At 44.8% G+C, this 26,728-nt stretch overlaps 1 protein-coding gene across 1 annotated transcript in view; it reads left to right on the top strand.

The window, feature by feature from the left end:
- Positions 1-14,061, top strand: part of ADAMTS2 (ADAM metallopeptidase with thrombospondin type 1 motif, 2) — a gene marked incomplete at its 5' end in the record, with an annotated part of 55,612 nt that extends 41,551 nt beyond the window's left edge. Inside the window, 9 exons of the mRNA XM_008948056.1 lie at positions 487-610; positions 1,219-1,299; positions 2,627-2,790; positions 3,967-4,126; positions 4,818-4,950; positions 7,182-7,389; positions 8,013-8,142; positions 9,195-9,284; positions 13,598-14,061. Of these exons, the coding sequence (XP_008946304.1) occupies positions 487-610; positions 1,219-1,299; positions 2,627-2,790; positions 3,967-4,126; positions 4,818-4,950; positions 7,182-7,389; positions 8,013-8,142; positions 9,195-9,284; positions 13,598-14,061 (1,554 nt within the window). The remainder of the gene's footprint in view (positions 1-486; positions 611-1,218; positions 1,300-2,626; positions 2,791-3,966; positions 4,127-4,817; positions 4,951-7,181; positions 7,390-8,012; positions 8,143-9,194; positions 9,285-13,597) is intronic.
- Between the last annotated feature and the right edge of the window lie 12,667 nt (positions 14,062-26,728).

Raw genomic sequence — 26,728 nt, 5'->3', positions numbered from 1 at the left:
TCCTGCTGATGTTTAGTGGGAGTAGAATGTACAATGAAATAGGAACATGCAGCAGCTTTCAAGGAAAGCAGTGTTGAGATACAGCTGATGTGCATTCTCTGTGTTTGATCATGCTATTTTTAAAAAATCAATGACAGTTCCTCTAAGTTGGGATCTGCCCTAAGGTCGTCTTTCAATGGAATTAGAGGCTCTGACTTAGCAAAGCACTGGTGGAGGTGCTTATCCTCACATAGATGCCTTGATTCTCCTGGAATTTAAGCATCTGCTTTAAGATATGCTGAGGCTTAAGAGTTTTTCCTTAAGCAGGCTGCTTTCCTTCAGTAAGAGGACCACTGTGAAGCAAAATATAAAAATATAATCTGGAAAATATTAAAATTTGTGCTGCTTTGCTGAAGCAGAAATCTGTGTTTTGATATCTGACATGAAGGCTCATTTGAATTGTAGTGTGGATAGATAAGAGTGACTGGTTTTCTCTTTTGTGCACAGAAAGTTGGGTGCGACAGGGTCATAGGTTCCACGAAGCAGGAAGATAAGTGTGGTGTTTGTGGAGGAGATAATTCCCACTGCAAAGTGGTAAAAGGAACATTTTCAAGAGTACCAAAGAAACAAGGTCAGTGCATTCAATGTTTTGTCCTGGGGAATTCAGGGGGGGGTTTTTTGTGTCATTGCTTCTTTTTCATGGAAAGTACCAGAGCGATCAAATAATTCCAATTAACTCTCTGGACTTCACTTTGAGAAGTGTCTAGAATTTGAAAATAAGACTTTTGTGGTCAGTTATGTCTGCTGATATCAAGGGCTGTGGATGCATAGAAGAGGGCCTCAGTGCTCCATGTTGGAGTGCTATGGGCTTGTCTGTACTGCTGGTGTCACCCAGCTGCTCTCTCCAAGCTGTGATAATACGTTGTCATCCCCCACTGTCAGACAGGACTTGCACTGGTCTCTCTCTGTGGGTGCACGTGGGGCTCAAAGCCTGTTTTAGTCTGAAGTGAAGTGTGCTGATGATACTTAAGGCATTATTCTTCTGACCTGAAGCCCTTTGCCCCTGTTATATTCCATCACCTGGCACAGAAGCAGGGATGGGAATGATGCTGGATTAGGTTCGGCTTGCTGTAATACACCCTGCTTTTAGAAAATGGGATTTATTTATAAACCTAAGCCAGACTTTTCCTGTTTGTGGCATACTAACCCGTTACTATCTTTTCAAATGCTGCACTAAAGGGCACATTAAGATGTTTGAAATTCCTGTTGGTGCGAGACATTTACTTATACAGGAAACAGACGCCACCAGCCACAATCTTGGTATGTATGCAAGTAGGAAAATTTTCAGTCAGAATATTTTTTTCTGTCTATTTTTGTCTCTGGAGCCTGACAATGTGTTTATGTGTTTGTTTACCCATTATCCTCCCACACCACGTACCTCCCTTAAGTATGTTAAATTAGGAAACTTGTTTGGCAGTCTGATTTCCCTGTGCTGCATTCCCCAGTGTCCAAGCCAGAAGATCCCTGCATTGGCATGTGCGTCTGTGAAAGCTGCTGGGAGAGGAGCTGGATTATATTATGGGGTGCAATGCACTGTCTTTGTGTGCATCTCTCATAACGTGCTTCCCATCCTCAGCTGTTTCCCAGCTACATCCAAATCTGTTTCAAATTCTGCCCCATTGCTAACAGTATTGACACAAGGCTGCCCGATCAATCCTGCAGCTTAGAAAGTAATTGAAATCCACTCCTGCCAGTGCCCTGTAATCAATGCGAGGCAGTGGCTAGTAGGCTGTTATTAATTGGAAGTAGATTCACAGCAAATGGCCTCCTAATTGTATCGTGAGTCATCCCAAGTCCTCGGCAGTCAACACTTCCCTTGCTGCTCAGTGCAGCAGGATCAGGAGATCAGATCTCTGCCCCGTGGATCAGGATACTTGGGAAGCTGCTAGAGAGAGAAGGGAGTTAAAATCTGGGGTTAAATAACAAGCAGACCCTGCTGCTTCTAACAAGGAGAGCAAGTTTTCCACCTCAAGATAAAGCCAAGAGTCCTCATACAAAGGTGGCCAAAGTCTCTGGAGGTGAAGGACGGGGCACTGACAGCTGGACCAGAGGAACTGGGTGCTGGGAGCAGTGGCAGGTGCCTGCAAAGCAGCAGGAGCTTAAGCAGGGCTGGATCTCAGCAGGAGAATTAGCACAGTCTGTAGCCTCTCTCTCTATGGGCACCCACTGGGGGTTAGCCCAGTAGCCTTTCTCTCATGGAACAATAACAGCCCCCTGCACTGCCTTACAATGTATGAAAGAGCTGAGTAGCCACGGGACCCCCACCAGCTCTCAGATTGGCTCAGCTTTGGCCAGTGGCTTCAGAAGTCATGAGTCGGGAGCAGGCAGACGGACACACGCCGTGCAGTCGCACTGCCCTCGTTTCTCTGGCAAAGCAGGCTATGAAAAAGCAAAAAAAAGGACAATTGATGTTTCTGGGGCTGAGCAGGAAAGCACTGGCTGTTCAGTGAAAGACATGAAAAAGTCTTCCCAAACCTGTGAGGGAACAGAGGGAAAATTTGCTGCTTCTTCCTCTGGGCCAAGAGCAGAACAAACCTTGAGATGAGAAGCGAACCTCTCTCATTCACTTTTCTTATGTTGCTCCTAGCAATTAAAAATCGTGAAACAGGGAAATACATTCTGAGTGAAGACAACTATGTGCCAGACTCTAAAGTGTTTATTGCCATGGGTGTGGAGTGGGAATATCGGAACGATGATGACAGAGAAACCGTGCAGACCATGGGGCCGCTGCGTAACGGGATAGTTATTCTGGTAAGTCAAATGAGAACCATCTTCAGCAGAACACAGTCTCAGAGTTACTGAGCCATGATGTGCTAGAATATATTTTAGATTCCTCTTGTGAGTTACAAGATGGCATCTGCTTCGATTATAAGACAATAGAAGTAGTATTTTAATTCCTTTCTCCTAATTCTTTGCTCTGCACGAGAGTTGTTGTAACTCTGGGTTGTGTGTTGAGCAACCAGCTCTTCTGATTATTTCCTGTGCATGGCCAGCAAATGGCAACTGTGTAGAGACTCTCCAGCTTGCTTATCATATCTGACACATAAGCATCAGTAGAAAGAGGTTAAAATGTTTTGTATTAGATAGATCTAATAGCTCCTCCTCCTATCCGTGTTTTGAAGATGTGTCCTGACAAGGCAGGTGCAGGATCCTTGTTCTTCCAGGCTCACTTTGTCAGGGCACAGCCAGTTCTGCAGTTCCCAAACCCACCTGAGCATTCTTCCATTGCAAACCAGCAAACAGTAGACTACAATGAGTAGGGGTGGGTCAATCCAGAATCCCCCTGAAAGCAGCAGTAATGTGTTGCTCTATACTAGCTGAATGTCAAAGGAAGAATAAATATTATGTTTTCAATGGACCAGTATTTTGTACTTTGTTCACATTGAGTTCCTTTTTTTTTTTTGCATTTGTATTAGAGCAGAGTGATAGCAAAAATTCTTTCTAAATAGTTTATAGTTCTGTCAGGATTAAGTAATAAGCTTCACAGAATTCTTAGGATTAGCATAAGAATATTTGTGTTTTATCATAAAGATAAGCAATTTTCTTCTATCATCAGTTATCTGTGTATTTGAATTTGCTTTGCCTCTTAATGAAACTATCCATTATCATTTTAGTACAACACTTCCTTCCTTTATGATGGGTTATGGAAAAAATTTAGTGTCGTGAAGTTAGTCCAATGCTGGCAAGAAAATTCAGTCTAAATCAACAACAGTCTTTCTTAATATGCACTTAAGAAACTCTGTCATAAGGATAGACATCCTTTTTCATCAGGGAAAGAAAAATGTGTTGAGTGCAGCTAAAAGGTTTAAATCTCTCTGGAGATGTTTTCATATCTGGGCCATGATGATTGTGATTTCACATCATCTCACATAGCTTCTGGTATCAGTCCTTCATATCTTTTTTCTCTACATGTGCTTGGTTTACTAGGTGATTCCTCATGGTGGTGCCAAGATATCTTTGACCTATAAGTACATGATCCATGAAGATTCCTTGAATGTAGATAACAACAATGTTTTGGAAGAGGACTCGGTGTCGTATGAATGGGCTTTGAAGAAATGGTCCCAGTGTTCAAAACCTTGTGGAGGAGGTAAATACAAAACTACAGAGCATTCAAAATGGGTTAAGTGAAAACTGAAAGAATGAACACCGTGTGTGTGGACTTCATTGCCACAAGACATTAGGGAGACCAGGAGCATGGGAGGGTTTTATTTAGGTTAATAAATAAATAGTGACTGGAGTTTAAAAATCTGATTTAAATGGTTTTAGGGGCAGCTCTGGGGTGGCTCTTTTCTTATTTATGTTTCCAAAACTGAAAAAAAATTGTACTAATGTGCAAGATTTGGATGAGGGTCTCCAAGCTGCAAGGGTGTCAAACCTCAAGGTGCCTCAGGGCAGCCCGTAGTGAATCTGCATCCTGTGACGTGGACCTCACAATGGGAGACCCTGTTCTTGGGGACAAATGTTTACCATGATGCTTATGGTCAGATTGTGGTGCCAGAGCACAGCTATGGAGGCTGGCAGAACATTTTTGCAGTGCTAGGTGGTGGTGTTTTTCTTATTATAGCCTGTGGTGACAAATAAAGGGGATGAACAGTTCTAGGTGCTAAACCTACAGAGGCGTTTATTCAGTGCAGTTTAGAGTTCTTTTTGTAGTGTGCTCACCTGTAGTTCCAGCTGCAGCCTTTGACCGTGTACGTGCAGTTTGTTTGAAACCTGAGCCCCGTGTAAGGTCTCCTACTGAAAATAACACAGAAAATAAGAGGAGTGTCTTTCTTCAGGCTACCAGTTCACAAAATACGGCTGCCGGAGGAAGACCGACCACAAGATGGTCCATCGGAGTTACTGCGAGTTGATCCAAAAGCCCAAACCCATCCGCAGGGTGTGCAACCTCCAGGAGTGCTCCCAGCCCATGTAAGCATCCCAGCCCTGCTCCACAGGGGCTGTACCCAGCCAGCACTTCTCACCCGAAACCAGGTGGCTTAAGCTCCACCTCTGTGCATCACCACAGAGACCCAGGACTGTGAGGATGTGATGCTATACTCTGCTTCTAGAAGTACCATTTCTGGGACTGCTGGTTCCTATTACTTCTGAAATAAGTTGGATTAGAAAAGAAGTGCTGTCTTGATCCAGACATTTGTGTTCAGGCCATCTTGAGGTAATAAAAAATAGACATAAATCCAATTTATACCAGTTGATTTTACACAGTATGAATTAACCATGTAAGAACAAATTTACAGAGTGCTACAGAAGAAAATGAATGTCAAATCCAAGTCTTTCTAAAGTTCATGGCATACTTTTGGACATTTATATACAGAGAAAAACATTTGAGCTGTTAGATTTCTCTGACTGCCCTTGTACACCATGGAACGTCTGTTGTACCTTCATCTTTGCTATGCATTGTCAAGTGGTATAAACACTTTAATTCACATTTTACTGATGCTTTTTTTGACTGGCATCAGGTTATTTCTGCCACCTGTAGGACTCATATATGCCTCGTGTTGCTACTGCCACGAGAAAGCAGCATGTTGATCCCAGCTTTTATCTCTGGAGACCAAGTCTAGATTCCAGGAAGCACAGCAAATAAGTAGAACATACCACACAATATTTCCTAACTTCCTTTCCAGAAAGATTTGAAAGACAGAAAGACAAGAAACTGCGCCCCATAAACTCAGCATGGGTCAGAGTTTAACATTTATTTTTTGGAAGACTGAAGTAATGACCTAACTGTATCTCAGGCTTTCTGGAAAGGATTGTATTCTTCTTTCAGCTGCAAATATAATTGGACTCAGGTACCACAAAGACTCAATAGGATCCCAAATTGTACCGAGATTCCTGAATGTTTCAGTCACTTCTGTTTCCATAGAATGGAATTGGAGCATTTTGCACTTGTACATAGGACAGGCAATTATTTAAGAGATTTTCTGAAGCTCTGTGACACCCACTACACTAATATGCTGCTGCTTCACTGTTGGGTCTCAGAAATCACCTCAGGATTCATGGCTTTGTGCTCCACAGCTCTCCTTCCTCCACAGCTGTGTAGCTTCAACAAAGAGAAAGTTGGGTGAAATTGCCACTTTACTCTTTAACTCGAGCACTTGGTGCACTGCCCTGTGCCCATGCTATTTCTTGACTATTTCTAAACCCTGGATTTTATGAGTACTTTAGGACAATCGCTTCAAACTCAGGGTATTTCTTCAGGCCATATATATTTATTGGTTAAGTTTATCCCATGAATACTGTTTACATTGAACAATATTTACTTCTTGCAGATCTCTGTATTCTATAAATATTTATAGGGTGCTGTATATCTTCACTTACTTGATTATAACCAAGTTTCCAGTAGTCTACGTAAATTTCCTCCCGTCCTTATTGATTTTCCCCAAATTCCTTACAATCTGTAGCTGTAATTCTTGAGCCAGTTTGGATGATCAGCCAAGTTTTCAACTACTCCACGTTACAAACCATAGGTTTCATTTTTCAGTGCCCAAACTGATGAACACATTATGAACTCAGACCTTCTGATTTTCAGTGCAGTGTTGCCTTCCCCCAAACCAAACATTTCTGATGCTGAGGACCCCTGGTTGCGCAAGCTCAGCACGTTCAGTACTGCTGGTGTAGCTGGGTTTGTCAGTGCTTCAGCAGATGCTGTCTGGCATGGCCAAGGATGTGGCCCATGGAGTATCTGGAGGTGGGCCAAGCTGGAGCTGCATTTCTCGCCCAGATGTTTTAGATTGAGTCCTATGGGAACCAGCTGTGGGGATGTGCTACATTATGAGACAAGGCACAGTTCATACATCAAGACCTGGGAAGCTCAGCAGCACCTTTAGGTGGCTGCTTTTGGCATAGAAACTACCATGTTTTAGGTGCAGTCCTGGAAGGGCCAGCTTAAAATCAAAGCAAATGACACGAAGTAAGAATAATGCTTATCTCAGAGAGAACGAGAAAGAATAATTTGAAATATCAGGGTCTTATTACTAATTTTTCAGAGATGCAGTCAAATAACCCTCAACATCACCGCTTAGAGCTTTTCATTTCTTCTTTTTTCCATATCAGAACTTGTATTAGCCTCCTGTTAAACCTGTTTTTAAGAGTTATGGTTGTGAGAAAACTTTGCTCAACTTATTCTCTGTTCACTAACCCAGATGGGTTACAGGAGAATGGGAGCCTTGCAGCAAGAGCTGTGGGAAAACAGGATACCAAGTGAGATCCGTGCGGTGTATCCAGCCCCTGCACGACAACACCAATCGCTCTGTTCACACCAAGTACTGCAACAACGACCGCCCAGAAGGCAGGAGGCCTTGCAACAGGGAGCTTTGCCCAGCACAGTGGAGAACAGGCCCCTGGTCACAGGTCAGTCTCTTTCTGGAGGTCTCAGACTACTCATTTCTTCTAATGCAGGGGAGAATGTCTTGATGTTTGTTCTGTGCTTTCTATTCAAATGTGTTGACACAATGAACTAATACTTAGAGGATATATTGCTTCCACTGCTACCAATGCCACAGAAGGTCAGTTAGATGGAGAAATGGTGCCAGTGAAGCAGCCAGGAAAGCCATCCTGCAGTGATGCTGGATGATCTAGGCCCTGTGAGCCACCCACCTAAGATGTCAGCATCTGGAAAGCTGACTTTACGTGCTCTTTATTCTCCTTGCAATTATTTACCTGTTGACTTAAGCTGAGAGAAGGGCAATTAATTCTTTTATCACTGTTTTATTTCTTTCAAATAAATAAGGCTTTAAAGTCTTCAGACACTGTGAAGGAAGTTAGGTACCTACACTTGTGGAGGTTCAAAGGTGCAAGCATCCTCCATGTAAAGGGATTTACATGATTTACAAGAGATTACTCTAGGTTCTGCAGTACAAATAATGTTCCATGTCGGCTCCAGTTAAGGGCAGTGGTCGAAAATCTAACCCCAAATTTCTAATCCATTGTTTCCAAAGGGTGGCTGGGGGTCTAACTGGTGCATCTCCTTTCAGTGTTCTGTCAGCTGTGGCAATGGCACACAGGATCGCCCAGTCCTGTGCCGGACCAGGGACAATGCTATTGGCCTTTGCAAAGAAAGTAAACCAGAGACTGTAAGGATTTGCAGACTACCTCCATGTCCAAGTAAGTGCCTGTCTCCTCTAGTATGTGCTACTTGCTGAAAAAAAAAATTATGTGGATTGTATTTATTTGAAGTGCCTTCATTGAATTTATATTTGTATTCTGCATCTGTCTGGGTTGGCAGTTCTCCTTAGCCTCAGTTTTGAGCAGACTTTTCATGCAGAGCTGTTGTATGGCCAGTGGGCTTCTTGGGCACGTGGTTGTTCTCTTCTCACAACGGGGAGCACCACTTGCCCCAGGACAGCAGGAGAGGCTGGGGCAGACCTCAGCACAGCAGTGATGGATGGATCTGGCCAGCAGACGACAGCTCCCCTGGGTGAGAAGCATTGCCCGAGTCCAGCCCTGTGCTCCTGAGACGTGCTGGGCCTGGCAAGAGGCTGCTGAGTTGTGGCTAATCAAGGGCGTCACGTACAAAGTTGCCTCTTTGCTTTCCCCGTCTCCAAAAACAGTTCCAGGCTTCTCTTCCATTCTGTCAAGCACAAGTTATCTTCAGGGGTTATCTAACTCAATTCTTTTTAAGGTATAATAAATGTCCTACTTAACCCAGGACACTAATGCCTCTTTCCTTGTTAGCTTTTCAGTTGTTTGCAGCTGAAGCTTGCGAGCTCATGTTACATACTCCTATTATTAAGGAATTCAGATTTTTCTTTTATACCCGATGTATTTCCCAGGGTAGCTTTTGATTCCTGATTAATTAGAACCAAGCTGTCAATTGCAGTCTCCAACACAAAGATTTTAAAGAGACAGCCAGTCTAGTCTAGTTATACTGCATCTTAGACCATATTTAATGGTGCTGTGAGAAGTCCTGTTGGAGAGCTGGCCTTCGGGCTGGCTTCAGTACTGGCTGCCAAGTACTGGGTACAACTCGTAGCAAACTGGCAAAACAGCATCCTCTGCCCCAAACTACACAGCCTGGTCATGATCCTTCCCCAGGCTATTTCACCATCAGAGCCTACTTTCTCTCTTAGCTTATCATTTCTGATGGGTCAGCTACTTAATTCTGACATTTGTTGTGTTAAATCTTTTTTTTTTTTTTCTTTCTTCCTCTATTCAAGGAAACGTTTCTGATCCTTCAAAGAAAACCTACATGATACAATGGCTGTCAAGACCTGATCCAGACTACCCCATCCAGAAAATATCTTCAAGTAAAAGACCCATTTATAACTCTGCCTTTGCCCTTAAATGCATGCCACATCGAATGTGGACTTTGCCTTTTGCTCTCTTCTTCTCTCTATGCGGAAAGTTCCCTTGACTTTGCCAAGATGAAATCTTGGGCTGAATCTTTTTTCCACACCAGGCACTTGGTGCTCGGTGTCTTTCTTCTCTGGAGCTTGCGTAGCACTGGTGGCGGAGGTCTTGAAGTGTTGGGTGTGTGAAGTTGGATCTCCACGGTATGTTGCAGTCCTCTGAAAGGGAGCTGGGATCGGTTTGCTTGTTGCTTGGTGATGGTGAAAAAAGGCTCTTACTGGTTCATGATGTTCAGTTTGATAGCAAAACTGAGAACTTATTGTGAATGTGATCACATCACAATAATGACACCTTGTAGTGCTAAAGTTCTCCTTTATCTAAAAGCCCTAAATCTCATAGCTCTCTGGTTTCAGTTCACTGACAGGGTAGTCTGATGAGTGAAAGAATTTTTCCATTCCATTTTCCGTTGCGGTGCCATCACTTTACTCACCTCTCTGCTCATTTTTATATTCCTGACCCTCACGTTTCTGTTTGGAACCCCTGGAGGGCTCACGGGGAAGCAGAAGCTCAGTCTCTGTCAGTGCTCTCCATGCTGCTACCACGCCGTCTGCTCTCGCCAAACCCCTGGTGGTGGTTTGAAATCTTTTTCCTTGAGAAAAGCTGCGTTCATTTTTCCTGTTGCACAGTTTTTTGGCCAGTTTTGCGTGCTTTAGAAACAAAACCGGAGCAGAATGGGCACGGTCCATGTTGAAGGTCATGTGGTGGCATTTTTCTTAACCTGGTGGAGGCAATATGATGTTTTCATCGCCTACGATGTCTCCAGCTGCTCAGCATGGAGCTGTTTATACTCATTCCATCTTTGGTCTTTTTTCACCATGTGCATGTCTGACTTGACTGTTATGGTTGTATGTGTGTGTGTGTGTGTGCTCTATAGCTGTGTCAACTGGCAAACATAACAGTGTGAACTACTACAGAATTACCTCAATTTTTATTGCTTTTTTGTTTTGCTTAGGAGAAGAATTTTAGAAAAATGCCTTAATGTTGAAATGTAAACGGCATTAATTTACCAGATCCAGCTTTAAATAGAAACAGTACACTGGTACCTTGGGTTAATCTTCATGAGGAGTGTTTTTACTTGAACGATAACTATCAGAAGGCAGTAAATTTAATGTGAGGTTAATTTGCACAGTGCATATCCATGTCTTCATCAAGGCAGGATTGTGACCTGACTTACTGAAATTTAACTGGCATTCTTGCTTCACCTTCCGTGTTTGTGTTGAAGATTTGGAATTCACATGTCATAAACCTGTTTGTGACAGTCAGTACCAATAGTACAAGTGTATCGACTTTAAAACTGCAGACTTGGAGCAAATTACTACCTTATTGCATTGATCATGTTCTTTGGAAAAGTGGCATTTTTGAACCTTTGGGTTGCCAGCAGTGTAGCACTTCAAACTTGTCATTATCATGTGATCACATATTTAAATTTTGCTGTTAATGCGATAATTTCCTGAAACATGTTAACAATTTACATGACAAGGTGAAAAAGCAAAGACACGTATCTGGCACTGAATACTGTTATGTAAAATAATTGGTGTTTAACTGTATAAATATATTCATGACTGTTACCTTTAAATAGACAATGTTTAGTGATGTTTCAAGAGATGGGTGGCTATAGAGAATGGTGCAATAAGGTATCTGGGCATTGTGCACTATGTCTATATGCACTTTGGTTTATCAGGGATATTTTATTAGTGTTTTGTATGTATTTAACATATTAAAGATGTGCCAATTCAGTTTGCTTTTCAATATTTTTTTATGAGACTAATGTGTACCAAAGTGACTGTGAAACTGATTTATTTTTTTCTTACTGATGTTTTGAAGATATACTTCCAGTCTGTCATGCATACTGCAAGTAAAAATAAATAAAAGTTCAGCAAATCTGGATACTTTGCTTTGGATAGAGGATAAAAATTTCATTCTGGCATTCATACAATACAGAGTTTATTTATATAACTTATCAGATGTCACTAAACATATTACATAATGCAGTTTTATTTTCATGCATTTTTAAGCTTGACATTACATATTTTTGATAGGAAAAAAAGGCATTTTTCTAAAGGTGCTCTTAGTGACTCTTAAAAAGCCAAGAACAGACCTGCCTTGTTGAAATTACCTTTCAGTATTATATCTGTTGGCTTTTGTTTGGCAAGCCATTTGGAGAAGCTTGTGTTAAGGTCATACAACACAAAGTGTTCAAAGGGGACTCTGTGATATGTAAAAATACATACATAAAGCTGTAGAGGCACATGCATTCCTTTGTATGGAGTTGGGCATGCAGAAAGAAACAGTTCCAGCTCTTAAAAACTGGTTTTAAAATGTCTCCAACACCAAGGTGCTATTCTTAGGTTCCTAAGGACAGAGTTGTTCTCTCTTTCCAGAAGCATCTCTCTCAGTTTAGCATTTGCAAAATATGAAAATGAATTGACACGTTTGAAAATAGGAACCAGAATTTTGCTTTTCTGCCACAAATGCAACAATGGGGGCATCAATACAAGGCGAGGAAGGTGTTTCCACCTTTCTCAGCCAGCACGAGCCTTTGAAAGCAGCAGCAACAGTTCCTGGGTTGTTTTCGACTGATATGTTTGCCAATTAAACACCTCGAATGCCCTGTTTTGTTAACGGAGGATGAGTGAAGAGGCAACACCTACACTTTCTGAGTTCACTTGGTTTCTCTGAGTCTGCTCTGGTTCTCTCCTTTGCTGTAAGGTTGCTGACAGGGTAAGTCAGTGTTCCTAGCAGGGTGGTGAAATAAGAGCTCCAGTAACACACTGACTTGAGCATGCTGTCTGCCATCGGGTGTGCTCTAAATAAAGGCGAGTAATTGGAGTTACTCATCCTTTACTGTAAGAGTAGGTGGAAATCTACTAAGAGCAGGGAGAGAGGCAGAAGTGATTTCATCTCTGTCTGGTCACAGAGCAAATAGTTTGCTACTGATTATGCCAAGTGTTGGTCAGTCTGCCTTTCTCCCAAGCCCTCTCCTACAACCCCCTGACTCCTCTTTCTTTCAGTATGGGCTGCGTGTTGGGGTTTTTCCTTCACGGCAGTTCCTGATAGCTCCTGGCTCCATCTCTTCAGCCTGGAGGCACAGGAGCTGTAGAGCCTGTCCGTAGGACGGAGGACAGGTAGCTTGCTTGCCAAGGAGGCTGCTAACCCCTCACCATCCATCTGCTGCCAGTTCACATGGCCCTCTGCCTCCTCTGAGCAGAAATCACAAGGGCTTGAGCAATCTCTGAGTGGGCTTCTCTTTGTTTCTCAGATATTAATACAGTTTGTGACCACTTCACCTTTAGCACCTATGTTTTGCCACATGTATTTCAGCAAGATCAGGACCTGCTGTAACACTGTGATTACAGTGCAGACTGTTATAACAGCTCTCAACAGCTTAAAACCTATCGATTACCATGATTTCTCTTTTATTAGAGTTTTCCAGTCAATGACACAAAAATGAGGATTTGTTATTGAGTCTCCCAGCCATTAATGGACTGGCTCTGCTCCATCTCACTGGAGTTTGTTGTTCTGAAAATATCAGCTCCCTTCTGGGAGGAGGAGAAAAGCCTTACACTAAATGCACCACTTTTCTCTCAAGCAAGGGAGACGCTCAGGCAACTCTGCTGTTTTCAGAACAGAGGTACCTGGCAAAAATACCACTTCAATGGAAGGTAGATTAATTCTGAGAGTTACACAATACACGTAGAATTAAGACTTGACTTTCTTGAGATAGTCCAGATAAAAATAAATTACCCCTAACCATGGTTAGTCGCTGTTAGACTGCAGGAAATTATTAAAAGGAGCGAAGAGGGGAAAACCAAAGACTTCTTAATATAAATCCTGATGACTTCCTGGGGGTTTAGTGTAGCTTTAGTAACAACACAACCCCCTCGGTGTGTTTTGAGCCCTAAGCCAAGGCAGGACTGCAGGTCATTGTGGCTGTGTGGTCTCCAGGGTACCACCTGCAGAATATGAAGCCAAAACTCAGTGTTATGGTCTGTAGGGTGGATGGGGCTGGTACAGAGAGTTCAGATCAGCTTTTGCATCCCTTCCAGTGAGCTGGGGTTTAGGTTCACTATTCAGCCTGCTTCTGCTTATAGATTGCCAGTTCCCCATCCCACTTTATATACCAAGCCCTCTGCCAAAGCTTCAGCTGTGTTTCTTTTTCCGATTAATGCGAAGATGCTCTTTATTTAAGCTGTTTCTTTTTCTCTTTCAGAAGAACATTGTCAAGGAGACAAGTCCATGTTTTGTCGCATGGAGGTTCTCTCCCGTTACTGCTCCATTCCTGGTTACAACAAGCTCTGTTGCAAGTCCTGCAACACGTACAGCAACATAACAGAGGGAGGCAACGTCACCGATGCTAACCTCAGGAAGAACAATGACATTGAGGAGGAGCTCCTGACAACCCTCAGCCCTCCCACGGGAGTGTCCACCACGCAGCCTGCCACCCGCCCTCCTCTTGTTCCCAGAACACAAGCACCCCCCTCCAACACGACCGAGGAGCACCCCGAGGTCAATGCAGTGGACGTTCCCTACAAGATCGACGGGCTGGATAACGAAGTGTCACAGCACAACATCATCACACAGAGGAGGATACCTTACGAAAAGACAAGGAATCAAAGAATTCAGGAGCTGATTGCTGAGAAAAGGAGAAGAGAGACTCTTAGAAAAATAAACTAAAGTGGAAATACGGCACAAGCAACGTTTTTCTCTTATAGAGAGGTTACCGACACCGTAGTATTGCCCATGTTGTAGAGACTGAAAATGGGGAAAAATCAAAGTGGTGCTATGGCAAGAGATGCCAGATTCTAAAGCCTACTATAAATAGAAGTGACAGCTCGTTTTGTAAGTGCTAATCTGAACACTTTGGTGGCTAGGTGTACAGGGTATGGTAGAATACTAGTGCAATACCATTGCAGCATTTCACTGAATCCAAACAAACGGTGATACCTAGGCCAGGTTAGCAGGTTTCTTGTTTATGGGCTCTTTTAAGTCTCCTATACCTGTTTAAAACTGCTTGGGAATAGTAATTACACTTAGGATGGAGGAGAACAGTCCCAAGACATAATAAATCCCTTTCACACTGACAAGCAGGTGGTCAACAACCCTGTGATGCTCCTGTGCATTGCATAAACCCGGGCACGAGCTCAGCCCCTGGTTCAGGAAGGCAAGGACGTGCCCAGCCAGGTTCAGCTGCCTTGGGTAGAGCTGCTCCTGTGCTCACAGCTAGGCAGGTGCTTCCCTGGCTTCCTTAACCAGGACTGCGTAAGAAAAGAGAGAGAAAATTTGTTAGCCATATATTTATGTGTAAATTAAAAACGGGCAAACAGGAGTTTATGTATTTCCATAAACAGTTTCAAAGGATTCTCCTAAACTTCTGAATACGTGCAAGATCTTGAGTAGGGTAGATCCGGCCAACTTGGACTGACAACATCCTAGTCTTTCTGTTTACAATTATCCATATTTTTTATAGTCTTTAAGTTCCTGTAATTCAACAGCTTCAGTGATCTTTGTTGGTTGGTGCTTTTTTATTAAGCTGATTTTTTTTTCCTACCCACATACTGTTTAACTTATGACTGGATTCTTGTTGCCTTTTCTTTGGTGCTTTGTTAAGAATTTATTTTTTCCTCCCATAGGATGAGGCTGTTTTGGAGGAATTAATTTAGTATCATCTTCCTTTCCTTAGGACAGCTTTATTGGTGCAGAAGTGAAGAGCTCTTTGCTGTGCCCTTACGTGTACACGCACATCCACACACACACACACGTGTACTCACAGTACCACATCTGCTGGAAACTCTTGAGATGTGTATCCTGACAACCCTTTGAGTACTTTCTTTCCCCTCAGGGTCATCATGGTTTTCACAGGTCATTTTGAACTCCTGGTTGGAGATTAGAAGATGAATTCAGCTTGGCTCTAACACCACAGAGATGGGGAGCTGTGGTGTGGATCCTGCTGTGGGTGGCATCTGAGCAGTTTTTCTTCTGTCTCCTGGCTTGGACTTTTCCATTTGTTTCCTCTTTGCTGGTAAACCTCCTGCAGAGCCCAGGGATTCCCTGAAATCCTCATTTTACCATTAGGTAGGTCTGATGGCTCCTAGTTCAGTTTCCAGTCTGAGAGAAAGACCTCATCCTCCTGCCTGAGCTGGTCTTAGTTTGAAGCAGTACCAGTAAAAAGCCTGCATATACAGTCACAAAATCATTGGAAATGTGCCGAGTTTCCAGCAATGTGTAAGCTGTTCTGTGGCCAGGCTGCTGGCAAAGAGCTTCAGGAGTATTACAAGGTGAAGCACATGTGGCATCCTGCAACCCTGCCTCCTGCCCTTGACTACCACAGCTGGATGAGCTGCCCAGTCCCTCTTCAAAACAAGCCAGTCCTGCTGGGAAGGAGGTGAAAGCATGCAGGAACAGCAGACTTTCCAGCACTGAGAGGCTGAACTGTTCTGACCAGCAGTCTCTGAAGGGCATGACCTGGTTTAAGAGAAATGGGGCAAAGTTGGAAGTGGGTAGATTCAGGCTGGACATGAGGAAGAAGTTCTTCACCATGAGAGTGGTGAGACCCTGGAATGGGTTGCCCAGGAAGGTGGTTGAGGCCCCATCCCTGTGGGTCTTTAAGGCCAGGCTGGATGAGGCTCTGGGCAGCCTGATCTAGTGGGAGGTGTCCCTGCTCATGGCAGAGGGGTTGGAACTGGGTGATCCTTGTGGTCCCTTCCAACCCTGACAGATTCTGATCTGTTTTGGCAGAGGACTTTAGAGCCCTAATGGCTCAATGGTTGGACTTGATAATCTTAAAGGTCGCTTCCAACCTAAAGGATTCTATGATTAAATACTTTCTGGAGATTCTAGCCAAAGCAGAGAAGGAATGTTTTCAGCTGTGTGATGACATCAAGCATCTGTTCTCACAGAGGACCAAGGTGATACACGTGGGTGAGTGTTTAGGAGCAGCTCAGATAGTACAGGGATGGGAGTTACACTGAAGACCATGAAGACCAGGCAGCATAGTGGGCCTGGTGTAATCCAGAGCACTAGGAAACATCCCCTGGGCCAAGCAGAGGTGGCTGCAGATGTGACAGCAGCAGCCAGCACCAGCAACAAAGTGATCTCTTCTGGTTTTGAAAAGTAACTCTAGAGCTCCAGAGTTGGGCAGTGTTGAGCAGTGGATGGCTGGGGCAGTGGCAGAATTTAACTCATGAGACATTAATCATTTTCCTGCAGTCAAAGGTTGCTTTGCTTTAGTTGCCCATGTGGTGGCCTTGGCTAGCACCAGCCCTGCTCCATGGCCTGCCTGCCCTTACAGAGCCACGATGCACAGGCAAGCCCAGCACTGGCCCCAGGAACATTGTGCCAAGGGATTTGTGGTTGCCTACAGACAAGACAAGTTTCAGTAACAGCATGAGGGTCAGGTCACATCTGTGTGAGACAGAGAAATGTGGCAATGAGCACTGAAGGGAAAAAACCCCACCATGCTATTTATAAGTGAGGAAGATTTGTCTGCAGCAGCATCATTCCAGCTGCTGTGCCATGGGACAGCCAGGCTGTAGCTGGGCTCCCAGCCTGCAGACATGGGGAGTATTTCTTGCCTTCCACGTTTCCTTTACACAGATGTGGTTAGTGTAAAACTCATCTTTTCCCCTTCAAGTTATCCTGCTTTTAGCTCTGTGGGCAGTAAAAATAAACCACAACCCCCAGCTTTTTCATAGCCTAGAAGCACATCCAAGCATATGATAAACTTAGGAAAAACTCTCACAAACCCAAGGGTAGAGAGGGGTTGGGGTTTGATGTTACACATGTGGGCAGGCAGAAGTTTGCTAGCTGGATGGTACCAGTCTGAGACTTTGTGGATACCCATTTCTCAGACCTCTAGAAGCCTGAGATAACTCATCCAATACCTTCTGTTCTTTCTTAGCTTCTGAAATTGGCTTAGTCAACCAGGCAATGTAAAGAAATGCCACAGGAGGAAGTGCCCGCAGCTCAAACCCTGCCTTACAAATAACCTCTTCTAAGAAGGACTTTTTAAGGACTTCGAAGTTGTGTTCCAAATGCAATTAGGGCAGGAATTTATTCGGTGCAACTTCAAGTGACGTTTCTGCAAACGACATGAGGAAAGGTCTGTTCTGGTGTGGTGACCCAATGTTTGAGAAGGACTGGGTGGTCCTACTCCAGGACTGCTGTAGGCTGGGCAAGGTCAGTTTGCAGGGGTTCACTCGCTCACGTTCAGCATGGACACCCTGGCTGAACTTGCAAAGCTGGCTCAAAGTTCAGAAGCTTGACTTGTTTGTTCTTTGTCTAGGGGGAGTTGGTTCACAATCGAACAAACCAAATGCATATTTCCAGATAAGGTGGAAAGTTTGCTGCCTCTTGGAGCAGGAGCAGCTGCCCAGAAAGCTGGTGTGGTGCTATGCTGGGTCTGGTGGTCATTAGGGACCCAGTGCAATGCCTAGAGGCATCTGCATTTGGGAAAGTTTTGCTCCCTTCTCAGTCTTACTTTTAGGGAGATTTAATTTGGTTTATTTCTGACCGGTTTTACTTCTACTGAGTATGACTCTGGCTGTTATTTGGGGAACATTGAAATGATATTTGAAGGAGCAGCTTTTGTCTAGATTGCTCAAGATGGATTCTGGTGGGCACAGACTTGTCTGTCTCCTTGTGGAGGACAGCCACTAGCTACCTCCTCTTTACAGTCTTGCAATATGAGAAGGGGGAAAAAAAAAAGTCTCTTTAGGCCAGGAAAGATGCTGGCATGAGTTTTTCAGAAGGTGCTTTTTTTCAGCAGATCCCCATGATGGTAATTTTCTAAGAACAGGCACCTCATTTCTGCTGGAAAACACAGAGCAAAGCTCCATCGACACAGAACAAGCAGCCCAAGGCAGTAGGTGAGGTTTTGTTCTCAGCTGATCCATGTTCCTTGTTAAAGCAGTGGAAATTTTGGTCATTTTTTTCATTGGTTGAACTTTGACAACTGTTTCCTCTGTTCTACAATGCTGTAATTGGGCAAAAGCATCATTGTAGTGTGTCTTCTCTAACTGGTACCACATTTGGAGAGATAATGAGTGGAGAATGGTATTTCAGTGTAACCTAATCCCCAGAAACTAAAGCAGATTTATATATTCCATATAAAGCAGTCAATATATTCCTGCAGGGACCATCTCAGAGATCTGAGAGCTAAAGCAGTGTTGCTCCCATTAAACAATGCATTTTGTGATCTAACCACCCAAGTACACAGATATCTAAACTGTTGTTTTTCTGTTGGTCTAAAGTTAAAATCAGAGTTACAGCCCCTCGTGAAAATAAAAAAGATCCCAAACCAGTTCTAGTTCCTTTGGCTCCAATCTACTGCCATTTTTTTTCACCAACATTCCTTTAAAAATCTCTGTAATCTATTATGAATGCATCACTTTTTATATTCCTGTATCCATTCAGTATTTAGAGTCTCACAACATCTCCATAGAATGCTTTCAGATATTTTGAGAATTCTAGAAATGGTGCTTTACCAGTACTCAAAGGGGTTTATGTTTTATTTTATTACATAATGCATTTAATGTCTTATTTACTCACCTACAATGCACAGTATTAGTTATGTTCATCTGAATATCTATATGCAACTTCCATTCACTTACATATGCCTTAACAGAAATTGCAATAAATAGCCATTTCTTGTATATTAAAAATGTATATACAAATTAGAATCTTTAATTTTATAATTTATTAAATTTAAATGTCTGTGTTCTTTTGCAAAGTGTTTGACTTTTTCCTGTGCTTTTTTCATTGAAGTAACGTTATGGAGAGATGCTGGGGGAGGAAGCACCAGCATCTTCAGACTCAAAACCAATTGCACTTCTAAAACTTTGCCTTAATGAAGAGGGATTGGGGTACACTTGCCTCCAAAGTCCTACATCCTTGTTACAATGTCCGTTATCCAAGGCAAAAGATCATGAAGTCACTGGACCAAAACCTCAGTTGATAACTGCACAGAAATTAATCAAACTCACTTAAACCTGCTTGAGGCTCTCAACCTTTACATCCAGCTGAAATCCATCCTGGTCCATGTATCACCTCCTTAAAAGGCTCAGTTATTTGGGCTTCTATTCAGGACTGATGAGCAAATTTCTCTTTGCATGTCCTATTGATCAAATAATTGCTCCTTTCCATGAAATTCTTTTGCATACATTTTCCTGCCATATCCTGCATGCTCCTAGTGAGGTTCCCTTTAAAGCATAATTGAATCTCTCCCATTTAATTGAAGTTTGTTGCTTGAGGATTTGAAAGGTCCCCACTTACCTTGATTATTCATGCAGTGTGTTCGAGTCCAGCATGTTCTTTATTCAGGTAACGAACCACCTCAGCATTTTCAATATGGAAAATACATTTACTTACTTAAATGCCCTGATAAAACAGTGGACGAGCCAAACCCTGGGTTTCATTTACTGTGACATTTCATATAGTGTCTAATTTACAGCTGTGACAAGGGTTATATTTAATTTGCTTTCGCTTTCCCAGCCCAAAGATTTTGAGGTTCTCAGGTTGGCCATGGGGAAAGATCTCACGTCCATACCCCAGACACAAGAAACACCCATAGTGGGGTCAGACACACCCAACACCCCTCCCTCCCCACCCAATTTTCTTCTCTGTGTCTGAAATACGTGAAGATGACAATTACCAGAGGCCATTTCCTCTCCTGTCCTACACCAGCTCTTTAGCCCCTTTGCATCTGTCCTTCCCTTCAGACTCAGGCCACAACTGGTGCCCCTGTGGGAACCCAAACACAGCCCCATGAGGGCTTTGGGAGCAGCCTCCTGAGTGTTTGCTCCAGGAGCCTTATCCAGTCAAAGGCCCCATGCTCGTGCCCCCAAAATGGAGTGGTCCAGCTCAAGTCCCACTGGAGATAACACATTCCTTGTAGGCAGCCTGGCACTGCAGTGGGTGCAGGGTCACAGCAAGTTAACCAGCACTGAGTGCCTCACTAGCTGGGATTCCTTTACCCAGCTCAGTGCAGGGGGTGCATTCAAGCAGAAACTCCCTGGCAGTGGAAGGAAAGGCTGCAGTATCCTAAAGGAGAGAAGCTGCAGGGAGAATGTTCTCCCTTGTTCACCTAGAGGATGTCTGTCCAGTGTCCTACTCCCATGGCATCCACACACACCAGCTACTGGTGTTTTGCCTGGTCTTGGACATGAAGCCATCCATGCCTGGCTCCATGCATCCCCATGGACAAACCCACCACGTGTGACACATTGGCAGCAACCATAAGCTAAAGACCAAAACCCTGCATTGTATGGCAAAACACAGCTCAACCTTTGCAGCCTCTGTGCCTGAGCACCCCATCCTGAAGAGGTGCTGAGAGGAGACCCCACTGTCTGTATGGGAACCACTGGTCTGGCCTTGGAAGACATCCCACTGGGCTGTGCACTGCTGAGACTGGAAGGGGGCTGGTGCTGGGTGTTATCAGGGGATCAGCTTTTTGACACCCAGCATGAGTTAATTTATGGCTTGTGCATATGTGCTGCTTCCTCATGTGCAAGGGGGTCCCTTGCTCGTGCACAGGCACTCACAGGAGCTGCAGGATGACCTGGAGGGCAGCGGGTTCAAAAAAGACTGCTGGAAAACTCCATCCCTAGCCCATTCCTCCTGAGACCCCACAAATTCACTCACAATCCCACTAACGCCAGGGAGAAGCAGTGTTGGTAGAGCAAGGAGTCTGTGCTGGTAAACCAGAACCTCCCTGGGCAAATATCCCTGCCAGGAGAAGGACTTACAACTTGGTGGTGCAGAAACAACACGGGGAAGCCCATGGTTGGCTCTACTGAGTGCTCTCTTAAAAATAAATTTTAAAAGAGCAGTTCAAGAAGCAATTCCACGCCAGGAAAGCTGTTACTCAGGTCGTCCTCAGTTACACCAGGCTCCTACAAAGTGCCTTGCAAATCTGACTGGCCCTTCATACAGTGGTGAGGCACAGGGTGATTTCCACCCACCCACCCACCCACCCTGGGGCTGCTGGCTCAGCCTTCCACAGTCCCTCCCTCACCAGCAGCTCCCCAAAGCCGAGCAGGATTGCAGTGATGGAGCCACAGAACCACATCAAGTGCAAGCACACTGCTAAAAACTCATTACAGCAAGCAGCAGAGCAGGATGAGACATGGGGGAGAAACCTCAGCATAGTTAATCTGCGGGGTTTTATGCTTCATCAGCAGAGCAGTCCCACCAGCCTTAGGCAATGAAATTGCACTTTGCATCCGTGCTCCCCTGAGCAGCTCCTGGGTCCCCGGCAGGCTGGGTGAGGATGAAGGACCTGCTCAGACTGCTCTGCCTCTCCAGATGCAGTTTCTAGTTGACTTACCACTAGATGGTGGCACGGCACAAGAAGTAGGGTTATGAAACAGCCACCGGACTTTGACACGGGGGTGAAAAATCCCTCGCTCTGGTGAGAAGGGCTCTCTGCATGCCGGGGGTGCAGAAAGGACCAGGTGGAACAAAACCTGCTCAGCTCCAGCCCCATCGCAGCGTGAACGTGCTCAAAGATGCTTTTGTACTGGTCTGAAGAACAAGCATGAAGCCTGCTAGAGAGAAACACAGACAGCAGCAGCACTGGAGAAACAGAGCTGTGATCAGTCCTGCCACCCAAACCACGGAAAACAGCTCAAGAATTATTTTCTGAGTGCTGTTTCTTAGGGTGTCTAAACACAGCCCAACTCCAGCTGACAACAGATTGTCTAGAGGATAGAAACATTGCAGGGGTTTCCACTGATGGTTATCATCAACTGACCTTACAGGGATTCTTCAGTCAGGCAAAGGTCTTTTATTAAAGAAATGCAACAGCTATGGGAAGAGGAGCTTGTCTGGGATGAGCCAGCAGCTTGGATTAGCAGCCAAATGCTGAGCAGTTTGTAGGAAATCATTTATTCAGCACAATGGGGTCCCTTTTCTCTTTGCAAGTGCCTGGGATGTTCCTGCAGTTGTTCATGGTTAAAGACTCTCTCATGCAACAAAAGTCGTTTATGGCAGGTTTACTTGAACTGTTTGTGTCCTCTGTGAGCTATGCTGGGGGTGAGGATGGCAGCGTCTGTGGGACTGACCAGGAGACACCTTCTAAAGAAAAGCAGTCTCTGTATTTAAAGGATGGAGATCCCAGGACCTGAAAAGTGAAATGCAGTTTTGGTCCTCAGAGCAGAGGGAGGCAAACACAGCTTCCCTGGGAGCTGAGCAGCCACCCACTCTTCTGCAGGGCACATTTGTAGAATCACAGAGTCTGTACCCTAACTGTGGGCTGGCTGGGTTTATCTGCAGCACAAGGAGAGGTGGATCAGTAGCAGGACATTGTTAGTCCTCTTCCCCACAGCAGCAGGGCCAGAGTGTGGCTGGAAAGGAGCTATGCAAGTGAGGTGCAGTTCTGCAAGGCCTGACCAGCAGGAAAGAGCTCCTTGCTTGTAATGCAGAACAGCATTTGCACAGCTCCCTGCTTCCCTTGGTACAGATTTCTCAGATTTCCTGGCCACTGCTGCTGTCCCCAGGCCACCTTCTTGGGATCCAGCTGCAGGCAGTGGCTGGGCGTGACTCGGCAGCCCAGGCTGCTGGCAGCACAGGGGCTTTCCTGGGACCCTGGCTAGGAGAAGGCTTCAAGTGGTGGCAGCACAGTGTCCTCACCAAGCCCTGCCACGCTGGAGAGCGTGCAGCTTTCCAGCCTCTTCATGGGGGGCATCCAAAATGGACAAATCTCCATCAGCACTAAGGCATGTGGGATGGTCAGGTGTTCTGTGAGGTCTGGGTGTAGGTTTCTACAAGGATCTATGCATGCGAAGATACAGCGTAACTTTATGCAGACCAGCAATAATAGAAATAAAAAATATTGATGTTATTTCCAAGAAATACCCTGCTCTGGGTTCCCAGGGGAAGTTGCCAGCAGGCAGCCACCATGGTTTGCACTTTCTGAAACTTCAAAGTACTTAAAGAAACCAGCACTGAGCATTCTGCCAGGCGTGGGCAACCAGAACCGACGGGAGCTGGGCTGAGGGACCCACAACACTGGCATGGCCTAGAAACTCCCAGCAAGGGCTCCCTGGAGTCATTTTCCAAGCTTAATTGAAATCCCAAGGAAATTGAGAGCCTAAATCACTCTGAGCCTTTTCAAAGCCTCCCAAAAGGACTCCACCCGTGTTCCCAGCTGGATGGAGAGCTCAGCTCCTGCAAGCAAGCCTTGTGCTCAATAGCAACAGGCTGCAGTAACCCAGCCCTCACAGCAAACATTTCCTCACTTGCAAAAGACCAAGAAATATCTGGTAATTTCCAGAAAAATCTGTGTGCATCAATGACAGTGTTTGTACAAGCAGCTGCCACCAGGTACCTTGTGAGCTGCAGCCAAGGCAACAGCTGCAGGTGTGACATTTCTAACCCAGCTCCATCTCGTTAATATGAAAACAGCTCATTAATGTTTCCCAGGAATATCTTCACAGTGTACCACAGTGGCTGCCTGTTGTAATGCACGGGAGATTAACAGGCTGGGGGTTATAATTAGAGAGCACAAATCATCTGGAATCTGGCACAAATCAGGTTAAACCTTTTTCCTCTCCTGAACTTTGAAAGACAAACATCCAAGAGAGGAGCAGCTCTGCAGCAAGGTCTGGAGATGCTCAGAACCACCCCAACCCTGTTCCTGGCAAGAACTAATGCTACAGCAGAGCCTGGTGTTAACGCTGCTCCCTTTCTGACGCTCCCATGGTTAGATGCCAGCTCACAGCACAGGAGCAGGGTGACAGCATCGCCCCATCATCCATCAGTCCCAACATCTGCTTACCCAAAAGAAGCGTTTCTGTGGGCAGGAGTGTGGCAGGACCACAGGCACTGGCTCCCTTTGGGTGCTGCGGCTGCTCTGGGTGAGGGCAGAGATGAGCATAGGCAGAGAGATGCCAAGTAGGGTAACCACTTCTTAATAAAAAGAAGAAAAAGATGTTTTTTAAAAATTTGTTTACAGTTGCATTAGTTAATGACAAAGTTTGAAACCAGCACCCTAAATGTGCCTTGGAGACCTTGTGATCAGGAAGTGCAGCGAAAGGACCTTCAGTTGAGTGTCTTCTGGGCCTGGTTTTGGCAGCAGGCACAGCATCCCAGGGTGGGAGCTTGGAAACTGGGATTTCTTTCAGGCTGGGATTTTGCTGCTGCAGCCCAGGTCAGTGGTGCCTGTGTCACTGCAGGTGACATCACTGAGTGCCACATCCCTGTCACCAGGTCTGACCTGCACAAGTCCAGTCAGGTATAGGTTTGCCAAAGCAGGCTGGAGGGGGCTTTTAGTCTTTCACTTTTTCTATACAGGTGAGTTATTTTGGATAGCATAAGGCAATTTCCCCTGCCCCCCCCCAAATAAATACTCTGCGATATCCCAGAGTAAAAGTTGTTTCTGAGGCAGCCCTGGCAGCACTGCTGCCCCATCAGGTGGTTACTGGCTCTAGCCAGCAGCTCTGGCACCATTCCAGGGCTCCTGTTTGATGTTAAGAGCATTTTCCCTCACAACACTAAAAATTGGAATTTACTTTGGTGTCCATTTAGGACTCCCAGAGATTAATTGGTTTGTTTATCCAAACATAACGAGCTTCACAAATGCCCAAAGGAGAGCTGCCTGTTGCACTTGCACAACTCTGCTGTTTGAATAAATGGCTTTCCCAAAACTGGAAGCATTTAAAAATAAAATACAACAACAGTCTAACAAGCAGGAAAACAGCAACAACAGAAACCCTCTACAACATTTAGATCTCAGGCACTCAACCAGGCTTTGCAGAACTCATAACTCGTGTTTCCCTCAGCAGCCTGGGCACTGTTGCTCTTTTCTGCTGCTGTTAATCCCATTTGGTTCTGGTTTTCATGCCCTCAGGAGTGCTGATTCACTGGGCTCTCTTGGAAGAAACCTACGGCAGTCTGCAGAGACAAATCTTCAAAGGTGCTTTTTTTTTAATTAACATTTTTTGAGCACCCACTTGATGAAAGAGGAAACCAAATGGCTGTGGTTGAGGAAAAGAAAAAAAAAGGTATTGCTGTAAATTGCATTTGGTTAATTATAGCTACAATTAAAGCTGTATCTGATATTTTTAAATCTGTCTTTTAATCTTCACTGCATCAAGAATGACAGAGATGATAGACAACAAATAATTTATACTGGGGTTATCTGAGTAATTCTGTAACAGTGATTCAAGTAACTGTGATTTTCCTAGAGTCACACCAGTTGCCTGGAAGCATCCAATTTCAATATATAGAAAGGCTTTTTATTGCAAACGTATTTTTAGTGCAGTTTCACAAAGAAACACCTTACCTCACCACCTTTTGTGTGGGCCTTGATGACTTTAAAGGCTCCTGGGCAGCTTCTCAGTGTGGGGCTTGAGGCCTCCACAGCCCCAGTTCTTGCTCCACTAGACAGTGTGGTCTTTGAGAAGGAGACTTCTCCATGTGGGAGGAGGGACTCCCCAGGGGAGGGGAGCAATCTTGAAGCATGTTATAAAAAGAACATATCCACACACATCTGCATGTGTGGAATTTTTTTCCAGGTCAGTAGTTTTTCCTCATGAGATGGCTTTCCCAAGCCTTACACTGCAGCTGCTTAAACTATCTGTGTCTGTGTTTAGGTTGTTTGGTTTTTTTTTTCCTTTTGATGGTAATTATGGTGACTGCAAGCAAGAAGTTACTACTACAGCACGATCCCAGTTGGTCATTGCTGTTGTAAATTTAATGCACGAAGGTTGAAGGTCACTTCAGCTAACTTCAGCTGTTCGACTTCAGAAATCCAAATGTGCTTGCACACATTTTTATATTTAAATGCTAAGCAACAGCTATTTGCAGAAAGCAAATAACCTCTGCTTTGAACAACCTCCTGAAGCCATGCACAAGTCTTTTTGAGCTGCTTATGTTTTTCCACTGGAGATAAAGGCAGAACCTGGATGATGAGCGTGGGCTTGGGTGACCCAATCAGCAGCCAAAGCCAATCCCAGCCTGAATGCTGCTGACACTGAGAATACTTAGGTTAAAACTGCAGCTGTGATTTTTAATGTAGGATTTCTGCTCTGCTCTCCATCCCTTCGAGCAGCTCAGGACAGGTGGTGTGGGGAGCAGCAAGGTTCAACATGGTCAGGCTCTCTGGCCTCTCCCATGGCTATTCCCCAGTAAGGAACAGCGGCTACCGAGGCTCCCTCTGAGGACACTACCGGGATATAAAAGCAGAAGGAAGATTCTGCCGCAAAACAACCACCCGGCTCCCCAGGCAGCAGCATTCTGCGAGAGGGGTGCCGGGGCTGCCCTCGCACTGCCAGGCGTTCGCGGCACGTTAAACAGCCAAACAACAGAGCCAAGCCCCCGGGGCGGGGGGCTGCCGGGGCGGGGG

Source organism: Merops nubicus, unplaced genomic scaffold, assembly GCF_000691845.1.
Source record: "Merops nubicus isolate BGI_N331 unplaced genomic scaffold, ASM69184v1 scaffold5569, whole genome shotgun sequence".
Classification (NCBI taxonomy): domain Eukaryota; kingdom Metazoa; phylum Chordata; class Aves; order Coraciiformes; family Meropidae; genus Merops; species Merops nubicus.
The sequence above is the reverse complement of the archived record's forward strand: the minus strand, read 5'-3'. Positions and strand labels throughout refer to the sequence as shown.